The sequence below is a fragment of the Pholcus phalangioides genome, unplaced genomic scaffold (genome assembly GCF_987345545.1).
Source record: "Pholcus phalangioides strain wild (caught in Gottingen) unplaced genomic scaffold, Ppha-v1.0 ptg000039l_1, whole genome shotgun sequence".
In the NCBI taxonomy this organism is placed as follows: Eukaryota; Metazoa; Arthropoda; class Arachnida; order Araneae; family Pholcidae; genus Pholcus; species Pholcus phalangioides.
Genome location: NW_028301625.1, coordinates 26567564 through 26582320, shown reverse-complemented (window position 1 = coordinate 26582320; position 14757 = coordinate 26567564). Strand labels below are relative to the sequence as shown.

Sequence of the window (14757 nt, the reverse complement as noted above, 5' to 3'; positions counted from 1 at the left end):
AAACTGTCATTGTCGCAGAAACTAACCCCCTCCCCAACTTTATTTTCTTACACGGTCGAATACTTATTGACATCACCCCCCCGCAACCCATCGGCTTCTCAATACTTCATCACACAATCAGTTATTCTACGGAACGGGTTTTGAAGAAAAAGAAAGCGTTTCACTTTTTGTGTTAAATTTTTTTCCCCTCACAAAAGTTCACTTCCCTTGCTGAAAAAGTTTCACTTCAAAAAGCGATGCCCAAGTGTGATTGCTTGTTTCAAAGCTGAATCCGCTCTTGAAAACTAGAAACACCAAGTTAAGGCTATACAGTGTAACTTAGATAATTCGAACTTGAAGAATTTCCTTTGAGTTTCTATTCAATTTAATGTTGAAATTACTTGCTTAATTTGAACCCCCCACGTTTTGAATAGTTCGAAGCTTGTGATTCAGACATTTCTCATGAAAAAGGTCTCTGCTGAGAATTCCCGACGAATTTTTTTCAACTTTCAGTCATCACTTTCTTTATTCCGTGGTTCACTGATCTTTCCAAGAATATAACAAGTAGCCGATATTAAAAAAATAATTAAAATGAACAAAATCTGAACTTTTTTTGCGGCTCCAACCAAGAAGCAATGATTTCGTTACCAGTTACCCACACGCACACACACGCACGCTTTTGTCTTTTCTCAGGATGCTGGAGTGTTACCGGTACTTGGATGACTTCATTAGTACCTGCCAATGACAGAAGCATTTGCTACTACTCAGGAAATACGTAGGTGTGTGTGTGTTGATCAACTTCTCTGCAGACAAAATTGTTAAAAGCTGTAATCTCAGCTACTTGACTGGTAAAAATGTTTTTGAAATTCGTGAACATCTAGCATATTGATGTATTTTGGAGTATCAATGCAGCTCATAAACATTTTTCACCATGTCCAAACGAGATTCATACGCTTGTTCAAATCTATGAAAGAAAAACTGTGGTTGACTGACGGATGCGGACATTGATGAAGAAACAAAGAATAAAATCACATTGAATCTTCTGTTGAAGAGGACGAAAATCTATCTAAAAAGGTAACTGAGGTCCCGATTCCACCATTTGCAGACGCTACGGACGTGTTTGAAAAGATAGCTGATGAAGCTCAAAAATAGCATCTTTTATTATCTAAATAAATCTGAAGATTTTGTATGATGTTTAAGAGCATCCAGAAGAAAACAAATGGAAATTACAAATTTACAAATGAATTAGTTTTCGTGATCTCATTTACGTTTTATAGAAACACTAATTGCTACAACGAGGATATTGCAGAGTAAGTGATAGATAGCACATTTAACACATTTTTATATAAAATTATTAAGAGTTTTTGTGAAAGTCTAATTATATATGGATAAATTGGATGATTTGACTTTTGGATAGTTCAAACTTTTTTTGCTATCTCCTTGAGCTTTGAATTAACTAAGTTCGACTGTATATAAAATGGCCTCCATAGTTAGCAAAATCGAGTGCCATTCTATTTACTTAAAATTTCATACATTTTCTTTCTTCAAGAGAAGAAACTAATTATTTAAATTAGCGGAACATATTTTGGAAAGTAAGTCAGGTGAGTCAAAATTAATGTTGATATTAATTGGAAAAACTTACAGAAAATTAGGACGAGACCCAAATTTCTCGAAAAAATTCTCAATTTTATTTTCGGAGGGATTGATCATATTTTTGTCGCACCGCGGTCGTTTTCTGCACACGAAGGCTAATTAGACAGGAACTTAGAATTTATTGCCAATTCCGAATGGCAGCCTTTTTATACTCACCGAGAGGTTGGTGTGTTAACCTCTCGGTGTAGGACTCCATGTCGTAGCAATATTTTTCTGTGGTTATGTTGTCTTGCCATTTCTGTCGTATCCCCGCGTCAGGAAAGTTTCTGACAAGGACGAATCAAGTATCGAATTTCGGAAGGATTGAATACCAAACGGTATATATTATATATATAATATAGATTTTGCTTTATTTTAGTATATTTAAACTCCTACTTCATTAGTCAATTAGTATATTTGCAACGATATTATTTCTGCGTAGATTCTGTGACAGCGTTCTCTTAATGCAATGTTCAATCAGGGGCAATAGGTGCAGGGTGGCTCAAATCTCGCGAAGTAATTAATTTACATCAAAATGTAAGACCGTGTGAAATCACTGTATCTAGAGGTCTGTGAAAATACTATCAAGATGGGCTGAAGAGCTGTGGTCCAGAAGAAATTAGACTTACACACGTTTTGTTCACATCTGCGGTGATCGTCTTCAATTGAGAAGAAAGCAGAGTCAAATGTTATATCGGCTGTCTCAAGATGAACATGACATCGTGCTATCAAAACGTAAATTCTTATCCAAAGCCGCAACTAGGGAGGAGCAGGCGAGTCAGGTGCCCGAGCATGGGCCCCCACATCTTGGGAGCAGGACCCGAAGGCTGAAACCTTTGGCGGGTCCCCTGCCAGATTTTTCACGCCCCTCCCCCATAGTTAATTTGTAGGGTAAAAAAAGCAAAAAATGATGACAACCGTCCCGGGCCCCAAGGTTGGAACCCTGGCAGTCCCACCATTGCGGGGCCATGGCTCCGATCGCTGGATCAGAGGGGGCACAAATTTAACTTTTCAACCTCTCCATCAACATTACAAGGGACGAAAAAATGAGGGCTTGCCCCCTGCTGACCCAGCATCTAGTTGCGGTCCTGTTCTTATCATAAAGGGAACTGGGTGATTAAGAAGAATCATAGCAAGCTGATAATCTTACTGTTTCCACAATTTGTTTTTAAACTTGAAAAATTAGACGCAATATATATTACGTAGGTACACTGTATATAATACGTAGGTCGTTTGATGAGTAAAGTAAATCTCTATGAGATAGCAGCACGACAACTTTCAAATTATTACAACACACACTGTGAGTATCACTCTTCAAAACCTGTCATAACAAGTTAAGCAGGATTTTCCTAGGAGTAGAATTTCTACGCCGTGTGCAACGTGAAAACACTGATTTGTTGAAAACTTGAAATTCAGGTTTTTCGACCAATCAGCGTTTTTACGTTGCACGCACTGTAGAAAACCTGCTCCTAGGAAAACCCAGCTTTAGTGCACAAAGAGCTTTGTGGTTTATTTTTTGGTGTCGCTCCAAGTTCGAGTTGTAGCCTTAGAAGAGAAATAGAAGTTATTCTACTATACTCTATTTCTCCTCTAAGGTTGTAGTAGTTATTCTGAAGATGTATAATGGTAAGTGTCACGCGTGCAATGAAAACAAAAACATTTTTATCTAAAATAGTTGCAAGCTGCAAAGATCAAAGTGGATTTGATGAAAGTTCACGTGGACTCTGTCTGCATCATCATTACAGACCATTTATTTTGGATCAATGAATTTGAAGGGACCGCACGTTACCGAAGAAGAGCGTCCTGGGCTTCCATTTTAGATCACCACCCTGGAAATCATTGAAAAAGTGCATGGTATCGTCATGGAAGATCGCAGATTTAATTTGCTTGAGATAATTGATGTTATGGGCATATCAATGGGAAATTAAAAATGAAAAAGCTTTGTCCAAGATGGGTGCCGGGATTGTCACGATTGATGGAAAGTGAACGAAAAAGACATTTCAAAAGAAAATTTGTCAATTTTGCCTCATAATCCTTGCGACTTACGGCGTCAATTTTTGGCTGTGGGTGAAACATGGATTCACTACTAGACACCAAAGTCAAAACAACTATTAAAGCAGAGGATGAAGAGTGGTGAGACGGCACCAAAAAGGAAAAGGCTGTTTTGTTTACTAAAAAAGTGATGTCCACCTCGAGGCATTGTCTATATGAAGTACCTATAGAAGGTCCTTAAATTTGGCCAAGGGAGTTTGAGGGAGAACACTATGTCGTATTTCTGGGAAATTTGAAAGAACAGCTGTAGATAAAACGGCCAAGATTGAACACACAAAAAAGCCCTACTTCAACAAGCCAATGCCCAACTCACTGATATACCATTGCAATGTTCAAATTTAAGAAAAGGATTTTCACAAATCTCCCATCTACTAAATTCCACGGATTTGATCCCACGTGAAGTTTTTCTGCTCACAATATTAAAAGTTTTGCTTGAGGGAAAAATTGTTCATCAAATGAAGAGACCATTGCAGCTGTAAATGACTTTTTTGAAGAGTTAGAGAAAATGTGTAATTTTCTGATGGGATAAAAAAAATTTGAACATTATTGAAAAAAGTTTGTGGAGCTTAAAGGAGACTGTTGAAAAATGAAATAGAATTTTCCAAAAAAAAATGATGTGAACACTGTGTTTCTTATCAAACACTTTCTTATTTTTTTCTTCCTTACTTATCGAATGACCCTAACAGAGGCAAGTCCGTGGCATTTAGACATTTTATTCCGATCTACATATAGCTGTTTTTGATATAAACGAAAGTCAAGATTTTTATATAAAAAAAAATCGAATCGTCTTCGTCGTAACACTATCGAGAATAAGCTTTCTAAATATAGTCAAAATATCTAGACAGAGTTGAAGTAATTAGAATTGTTTTAAATTCTTCAAAATATATTTGACTGTTTCTTTGTTTTGAAATAAGAATGTGTCTTGAAGGTTTGAGTGAAGGAGTAATGAGAGAAGAGAAACACGCGTTCAAAATTAAAATCCTAAGAAGATTTGGTGATTTAAAAACGTCACACAATGATAAAAAATTAGCATAATGCATGCAAATGTTTTGTGCTCGTCACACATCCAACACTTACAACTCTGCAAGAGTTGAGAAGAGTACTTAATGGCGAATGAGACATTTCTTGCATCAGGATGTCATGACGTCTTATTAGGATCCTTTTTTGAGGTGTATTGGCGTTTTTTTTTGGTCTCTGCTATATGTTGTAATTGTGATCATATATTGTACCTTAAATAGGCCCCTGGTGCAGCTTTTTTACATGAGTCACAAGATACTTCTGACATTATTGTGAATCGTTGCTTGCGTAAATTATTGACTCTCTTGTTGATATTTTTTTTTGGAACAAAATATCGTTCCGACATTAATTTTGAGCGTGTGTGTGTATATAGAACAAGAGCAAAAAAAAAAAATAAATAAAAATAGTACACAGCTTTCGTGGCAAGTAAAAATAGCACTTATTTATTTCTCAACAGAACAAGCGAAATTAGGTTTCAAACATATTTATTGTATAAATGCAACTTCAAAGATTTTCAACAATATCACTAATCACATTCATTATTCACATTTCTCCCATCTGTAAATATATAAATAAGAGGCAGACTGACCGCAGATGCTCCTCGTTCTCAACAAACAAATATACTACGGTAACTAGCGGCCATCTTGTGACACAATTACCCCTATATAAAGTCATCTAAAGTCTAATGCTATCTAAAGACTTACAATAGAAAATATGCTTTCAATTCTTATAAGTCGTAAGATCCGGTGAGGTTTTTCGTATTTGCTACATATGCCTATATAGATGTGCTCTTAGAAGGCCCTTTAAAATACCAAGTTACCATATCTCAATCCATCACTAATCGATCATGTAAAGTTAAAATTTTATACGTGAGGTGATATTCATAGAAATAATATTTTACGGATTTTTGTTTGTGAAATTCACGGTAATTGCCAGGTGCCATTCCAAGTGAGAAATCATGATCTATGTGGTGAAAATACTTTATACTTAGAACCAAATAAATCAATGCGTGATTTGCTTTCATCGTTCGATCAGTCAAAACTTAGCTAAGATCATTCTAAAATCACTTTCAACAATGTTCCTGAAAACATTCTACTTCAAATATCCTGTAAGCCACATTATTAAATTTAGAATTTTTTTGGTAGAGTACCAAAGACTATACTGATTCCAGTGTATAAACGAATGTTCGTGGTGATTAAATCCAGGCTAAGGTATTTTTTAATATCTTTTCTAAACAAATAGAATAGTATTTGCTATTTTTATAACATTCATAATCAAACGCGATTCGATTTTTAGTATAAAGATTGATAAGTTTTCTCTTGTGAGAAGATCAGATATTTTTCTTTATAGACTAATTGAAATTTGTTACTTTTTACCATCAGTGAGTGCATCATACCTCAAATGACTCATATTTTACCCGATACAAATTTCCCTATTCTAATCCTTACATAAACAGTAATCATCGTTTGAAATTATATCCAACATTTTATCTTTTGAAAAAAAGCAGAAAACAAAACGCATATATTATTTGTGTTTGATTAATGATTACTAGAGCTGATTATGGTATATTTTTTAAAGCACTCGATCTCGAATTAAATCAATGAACGCTATTAAAGGCTATCAAGGAGATTATTACGCCTGAAAGACAACTATGTTCATCAAGACCGAAATTCTGATGAATAAGATCATTTATAATAATTATAACAACAATATTCATTATTATTATTATTACAACTAATTATTTAGGTTTTAAATACTTTCTCGTCATCAAGTAAGATCTTGGCATTTCTTAAGGAACTTTTCTTTTCTGAAAAATCGAGAATTTAAAAACGATGTTCACAGACAAAGCAATAAATGCTCGTAGTTTCAGTTCCATTCCAATAGCTTTGACTTGCTCTTATTGTAGGAATTCACTCAAGGTGGTTTAATAAGGGTTCTTTGCATGAAGGCCAATTTCTCTTCTAAGGCTTTTTTCTCTTTGAGAGCATCTCGTAACGTGTTCAGAAGTTTCCTTTCGGAGTCTTGCCAAAACGTTAAAATTTCTTCTTTGGTCATTGAGTAAAATAAAAGTTCATCGACGTCTGTGCTAAGTGATACCAAGGCTTTCTCTGCTGATGTATTCTTAGGAATGTTATGTAAATCTTTAGATGCTAGAGATTTCTTTTTCTGTTTCCATAATCGAAGTTCATCCACTGAAAGGAACTTGACTGACTTCCTAAGAGAACGACCACCCGATGTTTGGCTGCCATCGCTGTAGTCTAGTCTGAGGTCATCCACACTTATGCTAATGGAAGCGTTCGGAATTTCTTCGTCAGAGCTGTCATCGTCGGAACTGGAGCTGCTGCTTTCACAAGCAAAGACGCTGCTATACTTGTGCCCGATATTCAATCCCTTAGATGGTGACATTGATCGATCTCTTGCCAGACGTAACTGGCTGTACCGTTGTCCCTGGCTCGACGAAATGCTGGATGTAAAGTTCAGGACTGGCCTGCGGGTGAAACGTAGTTCAGGTTTTTGGCGGCAAAATCTCGGTGACGAGGATGGACCTGGTCTGTGATGAATCAAAAGACGACATTCATCTTCTAAGAGTGTCGAGGGAGGAGATTCTGGAGACAAAGTTGTGAGAGGTTGACGGGTTGGACGAAGGCGTGGAGATGAACTCAAGACGTTCGTGGTCAATCGATGCTGCTGCTGCGTACGTACGCTGAAAAATTAAAATCAAATTTATATAACGAAGTACCAGTAAAGAATATTAATTTTTCTTAAACAATTTTCATTCTGGTGAGGAGAAAAAATTCTCAGACTATAAATAATAATGTCATTGCACACAATGATATCCGCACATTGCACACACAAATATCCGTACCGTACCTCACTATGCGAAACTGAAAAATAGTAATGATCGCTGATTACTTCCAATCTTTTATGTATTTCGAAGTCACAGATCGGAAAATATTTTTATAATAATTGATAGACCTACACTCGTAGTCAAAAGTTACGCAACAAACTGATAAATCTGCATTGTAACGGTATGATGACCAGGACAGAAATCGCTATTGGCACCAGCATCGACCTTCATGTCTTCACTAGCGGTTCAGAGACGGTAGTGTAGAATCGAGAGGATATAATTGCACCATGTGCTTGCACTATTTCTTTCTGCACGGGACCTGATGCCATGCTTATGGACGATAATGCAAAAGTTAACACGGTTTGTGTTGTCGAGCATTACGTTCAGTCTGAAACACTGATATGTATGGATATGTATGGAATAGCCACCTATGTCTTTGGGGTCATTCACGTATTACGTCAGCATCGATGGGGGGGGGAAGGTTTCCGATTTGCTGACTTTTGATGACAAGGGGAGGGGGGGGGGTTGGATGATGCTTACGTCATCAACCACCAAAAACGGGAAAAAACCTTTCGATAGTTACTGGGCACCTGAACTAACATTCTACCTATTGATAAGTCCCCTACAGATCCACTTTAATGATCTCTAAATGTTTCACGGATCCTTCAAGTACTCTGAAAATGTTTCCGGGCCGCTTAAGTGCTTTGGAACTGTGCCACGCATCACTCAAGTGATCCGTAATTATGCCACGGATCACTTAAGTAAGCTGGGAATGTTCCGCGGGTAACTTGAGGGATGTAGAACCGCACCGGGGACCGCTTAAGTGCTCTAAAACTGTGCCACATGTCAATCAAGGGATCTCTAAATGTGCCACGGATCATTTAAGTGTTCTGTAACTGTGTCGCAGATTACTTAGGTGATCTTTGAATATGAAGGTGATCTTTGAGGCCTACTTCAGTGATCTGAAAATGTGCCACGGGAAACTTAAATGCTCTGGAATTGTACCACGGGTCATTTAAGCGATTTGTAAATGTGCCGCTAAGTTCATTTTTACAAAATTAGGTTTGTGGGGGCAAGCCACATCAGATAACCTTCAGGAACACATTTGGTCTGCGAGGCAAGAGTTTACCATATATGGCTTAAAGAGTGGGTCGCAATGAATTTTTTAAAGAGAAATTTTGAGTTCTTACCCTTTAAATAGCATTAAAATTAACAGAAATCGATTATAATAACATATAAAGGTATTTTCTTTCGAAATTTTAATTAAAAAAATATTTTTTGCATTAAAAAAATTTTTTTTCCGTCTGGGGGGGGCGCATGATCCCCCTATGCCCCCTCCCGCGTACGTTTCTGATCCCACCATTATGCGTTAGGAGGTATGGGGCAGTGATGAGGAGGGGGTTAGAGTTTTGCTGACTTTTTCTGACAAGGGGGGGGGGGGTCAAAAATGGCTAAAAATTTGCTTACGTAAGACTTGAACGGCCCCTTTTGACTAGAACTCAATAATATAGTTAGAAGCCCATGGAAAACATGCAACTGCTCTCCAGGACCCTTCCCAAAACCTCGGTGAGCTGTGAACAAGTCTTTCGCTTAAATGGACCCTGATACCGCCAAACGCTAATTCCCAATCCCGTTATTGGTATGAATCGACGTTGTCGAGCCTGAGCATCCAGCATAGGTCGTCATATCCCATATTGGCTAACCTCCTCCATTGAACGTTTTGTGGCTCGATGTATGTTTGTCTTTGCTACGCCTGTTATTCGATTTTGGTCATTTGATCATTTTTGTCGCACCACGGTCATTTTCCGCACACGAGGGCTTAGACCGGGACCTATTGTTTATTACCAACTCCGAACGCCAGGCTTGTTTTTTATACTCATCGAGAGGTTGGTGTGCTAACCCCTCGTTGGAGGACTCCCTGCGGTAGTAATTTTTTGCTGCGGTCAAGTCGCCGTTTTTTGTTGTATCCCCGTGTCAGGAAAGTTTTCTGACAAGGACGAACCGGGTATCGAACTCGCGACACTTCTAAACATCCTTTGGTACTTTAGGCGAATATCTTATCGACCGGGCTACCGCACCCTATTCGATTTTGGATGTTCTATTTTCTTTGTGATTTCATCAGAAAGTGTCCTTTGCTTCGCCCTATTATCCGACAAAAAAGAATTAAAACATTTGCTTTTATGAGCATTTTTGCTTTTGTGGCTTAACTTTTGAGCATTACTGTATATCAAATGCACTCAGCGTCCAGATCGGAAGTTGTGGTAATCTTCATAAAAGTTTGAAATTACCACAAAATCGAGTCAAAATTCAATGAAGACTCGAGTAGATACGAGTTTATTTTTAAGCGTTAGGCCCCTTTCACACGGAGCGGATGCGGATGCGGACGTGGGTCCGCATACCCTTTCAAATGAGCACTAAAGATGCGGACGAATCGCCCGCATCTTTAGTTCGAAATTCGTGCGTAAAAACTGTTTTTTCGCAATATTTTTGTAATTATTTTTCTCCTTCACCCCTGATTAAGTGCCCATATGCAGCCTAGAGGCATTCTTTGGTGGTTTAATCTAGAGCCACATAGAATATGGGAATAAAGATGTCTTCTTTCCTATCCTCACAAGTAGTCGATGGGAGAAAATGTCTTCAAATATTTTCAAAACATTTTGAAAAAAAAAATCCGCCTTTTCGGAAAAATATGGAAGAAAAATTTTCCAAAAACATCCAATATTCGAAAAATCAAATCCAAAAACATCCAAAACATTCGATGCTCCAAAAAAAAGAAAAAAAATTCAGGAGATATAAAAGAATTTGCAAGTAGTAAAAAAGGGGAGTGGTAGAGACTTTCAAAATGCCTGTGCTTAGAAATATTCACATCACAATTCTGTCTTAGGCCGGGATTACACTATAAAAGTTCGTTTATAAAACTTGAAAAATGCAACCAATAGGCGGATCAGTTAAGTTCTTTCGAATGTAACAGATGTGTTTATTGGTTACATTTTTCAAGTTTTATAAAATAACTTTCATAAACCTTTTAGAGTGAAATCCCATACTTAGATTAGTCTCACTTCTGAAATATAAAATTTCATTTTTTTAAGTTTATAGACTGAATATCGAGTAAAATAAACTTGTAGGTATCGGGGGAACCACCAAAAATATTCAAGTGCTAGGGTCTTCAAACGACTTAGTGAACACCGTACGTGGATAACGTTGTTTAATAAAAGTATAGAGTTTAAGAGTTTAAAAAAATTAACAGATTAAAAATTTAAAAAAATAACAAATATTTAAAATAATATTTCAGATATTTATATTTTTAAATAATTTTAAAAATTTAAAAAGAAAAAAATTAAAATTTTTAAATTAAATTTAAAAGTTATTAAAGTGTGTAGTCAATTAAATATTCGTAATGGACAGAATGGATTATAATTTTGGGCCCGTCAGTGGCCATTGTTGGCAGGTTTTATTGTATAAAATTGTGAAATATGGACAAAAGGCAGTTAAAGTTGCTATATCTCCATCTCAGAAGGAAACGGAGGGATAGACGTATGTAGGTACATTATATTAATGAGCAGGGACCATCATATGGTGTTTTTAAGGGTATTTATGGCAAATAATTAAAAAAATTCCGTGAAAAATCACCTTCAAAAAGTAGCCAAAGATGCGGACGAATTCGCTCCGCATCCGCATCGTCTGAATAGCTCCGAATAAACCTATTGTCAAAACTTCTATGTGCGGATGCGGAGCCCGCACTTAGGTTTTGACACATGCGGACGACGTCCGGACCCGCATGAACATTTCCTAGGTGCGGAGATTTTTCGGCTCGTCTGAAAGGCGCAGTATATTCCAATTGTTAAAACTTCTTCCGGACCCGCGTCCGCATCCGCATCCGCTCCGTGTGAAAGGGGCCTTAACCGAGAGTTTTCACGATTTCTACACACAACCGGAAATCCGGCTTGTACACTATCAAAACGACGAGCTTGTATCTCAAGAAATCGAAGATGAGTTTTCAGCAACTTGTCATTATCAACAAGCGATGGAATTTCGGCCGTTTTTCAAAGCGTACAAACGTGAAATATATATATATAAACTTACATATTTCTTATCTCTTGGATTATCTCAAAAAACTGAGATTTACTTTTCCTTCTTCTGGCCTCTTCTTTAGCTTTCTGAAAAGATGAAAAGAGTAAGTTAAATCGGTAAACCATTGTGTGTATGTGTGTGTGTGTGTGTGTGTGAAATCTTGACATTTTCATTCAGCCGGTTAAAGAAAGTTCTGTTCACGTTTCTTTACCATACAAAAAAAAGGTGAAAAAAAAGTTTGTTCTTGACTCCGACTTTTAAACTAGTATAAATCAGTAAGAAACACCTTGAGAATCAAACTAAAAATAACTAGGTATTGTGAAGTTTTTATGTACCCAATATATGTGTATACGTCTTAAAAAAAATTCCGGAGACGTGATGTACTTCACTTTAGCTAAAAAAATATGTAAGAAATCCGCAGTTCAAGCTGCAGAAAATGGTACGCATTATCCCTCTGTTCGATTTAAAAAAAACTGCTGAGAATGAAATATAGTCAAAAAAAACTTCCAAGTGGGCTCAACAATGAATATCTAGAAGAATTTCATTTTCTTTTCAGAGATCAATTTCAAGTTATTTTCTATCTTTTCAATCGCTCCAACTGCAAACTTTGTAAAGATATTTTGAAATGTGTATAAAACGCAGACTTTTATAAATCTCGAAAAGACACTTGCATTAGATTCAAGACATCGCAAAAAATATTCCCAACACAAAGATCAGCAGAATCAAGAATAAAAATAAAGTATAATCCAAAACACTTTACAACTAACAGCTAACAATAGAAAATCACCTCATACACATGAGTTAAAACTAATTAAACGAAATAGAAAACCGTAAACTTATATTAACTGGCTCTAATAGTTCAGTAACCCAAATTCTCGGTTAATTATGTAACAATAATAAAAAAGCAATGGAAACACTAAAAAAAAAAGAATTCATAAAATAAGAATTATTTATATTTTTCTAGTTGGAAACGTTTTAAACAAAAGAATCAAGGAAATTCAGAATCTAAAAATAAAATAAAATAAAAAATGAAAAGGGGAAAAAAGTGCTATTTAAATACGAAACTTTTATAATCTAGTCAAGTTTTTAAACACGCGTAATTGATTTTAAACAATGCACGAATCACGCAATTGCGTGGTTCTTAGGACATTTTCCAAAATTAAATTTCATTGTTGAATGAATTTAATTTTATTGTTATCGGAATTTTTTTTACAAGTTACTTGTGTATTTGGGTTTTTCTTTTTGAATAAGGCATCATCACAATACAATTCCTATTTTCACATCGATTTTTTTTTCGAATAAACCAAACTATCATGCAATTGCTGTAATGTAGATATTTTAGAAAGAGCCACAAAACACGTATATAGGCCTATAATTCTCTTAACGAATCGTTAAAATATTCTAAAATTTTTGTAAATCATTAAAAAAACACTTTTGATTCAAAATGATTGCTAAAATTTTTAAATTTTTAAATTAAAATTTTTGAAATTCGAAACTTTATTGGTCTTATCAGTTTGGGTTTAATTTTAAACTTGAAAAATTATTTAAATCTTTCGGTTTAAGCATACGCGGAGATAGACTTGAAAGTTTGGGGGGGAGGGCATGATGATGATGATGTCAATTCATATACAGGGTGATTCAGAAAAGATGGGAAAAACTTCAAGAGGTGATAGTACACTCCAATACAAACAATTGTCAGCAAAGAATGCATGGTCAAACATGAAACGCAAACGCGCTTGTGCGTTTCGAAACGGCCGCTCCGCAAACGTTAAAACGGCATTGCTGTTGAAATCTAAATGTAACCTGGGAAGAAAAAGAAACCGTATGCAAATCTGCATCACAGTGAATAAAAGGCGCGGATGCCAGCCCTGTGAAGTTATTCCAGCGTGCAACTGTTCTAACAGTTGTAACGCACGGGATAATGACGCACTTTAGTAATACTGAAAAGCAGACATGCATTTCATTTACGGAGCTGCGAACGGAAGGACCACAGAGGCAGCGCGAATGTACGGTGAGCGTTTTACCCATAGGCCCAATCCGAAAACATTTGCTCGCTTGCATCGGCAGGTATCCTTTCTTGCTTCCCGGTCTAATGCAGGTCCGCGTCTCTTATTCACTGTGACGCAGATTTGCATACGTTTCTTCTTCTTCCCCAGGTTACATTTGCATATGCATGGTGTTCTTTTTCTTCCGATAAATTTCAACAAGAATGCCGTTTTAACGTTTGCGGAGCGGCCATTTAGAAACGCGGTGGCGCGTTTGCGTTTCATATTGGACCAAGCATTCTTTGATGACAATTTTTGTGTGTGTGTGTATTGATGTTTGACAATTGTTTGTGTGTGTGTGTATTAATGTTTGACAATTGTTTGTATCTATCACCTCTTAAAGTTTTCCCTATCTTCCCTGAATCACCCTATATACGCATATGCAGGGTGTTTGAAAAAGAATCATCCGATTTAAAAAAATCATAACTATTCAGCTTTTAATCCGTTTTGATCGAATAATATATAGGTAGAAAGAGGGAAGAGTTTCACGCAGTTGCCGACAGGTAGCGCTAACGCTCTTCCTTCGGCCGCCACTTCAGTGTTTGTCAAGATGGCGACTGCACAACAGAAATCGTTTTGTGTTCTAAGCTTCGCGAAGTGTGAGTCCTTAACAACTGTTCATCGTGCTTTTCGTCGACAATACCCTGGTGTTGAACTTCCTACCACTCAGAGCATTAGGCAATGGTATAAACAATCCGAAATACGGGTTGTCTGTGTAAAGAGAAATTCCCTCTCCGTCCTCGCATGTCAGACGAAAATGTGGATCGCATCCGACAGAGTTTCGCACGTAGTCTACAGAAATCCACTCGCAGTGGATGCAAACATGCTCGCAAAAGTTTGGGATGAATTTCACTACCGTATAGACATATGCCGTGCATCCCAAGGTGAACATATTGAGCACCTTTAATTTGGTTTGATAAAAAACTTTATGATTAGCCATGAAATATAAAATTAATCTAAGTGTCTATGCTGAATATTTTTCGCGATATACGCATTCCCCAAATCGGGTGATTCTTTTTGAAACACTCTGTACATTTGATCAGTCGGCTCGACCTTTGACGCTGCCCCCTTCGTATCTCCGCCCATGGGCTTAAGTTTATTTTTTACTTGAAA

At 36.8% G+C, this 14757-nt stretch overlaps 1 protein-coding gene across 1 annotated transcript in view; it reads right to left on the bottom strand.

The window, feature by feature from the left end:
• Nucleotides 1–5160: 5160 nt before the first annotated feature.
• Nucleotides 5161–14757, bottom strand: part of LOC149065772 (glutamate receptor ionotropic, NMDA 3A-like) — a 189475-nt gene continuing 179878 nt past the window's right edge. Inside the window, exons 12-13 of the mRNA XM_089253843.1 lie at nt 11612–11685; nt 5161–7384 (exon numbers count right to left, since the gene is read on the bottom strand). Coding sequence (XP_089109969.1) covers nt 6595–7384; nt 11612–11685 — 864 coding nt within the window. The 3' untranslated portion in view covers nt 5161–6594. The remainder of the gene's footprint in view (nt 7385–11611; nt 11686–14757) is intronic.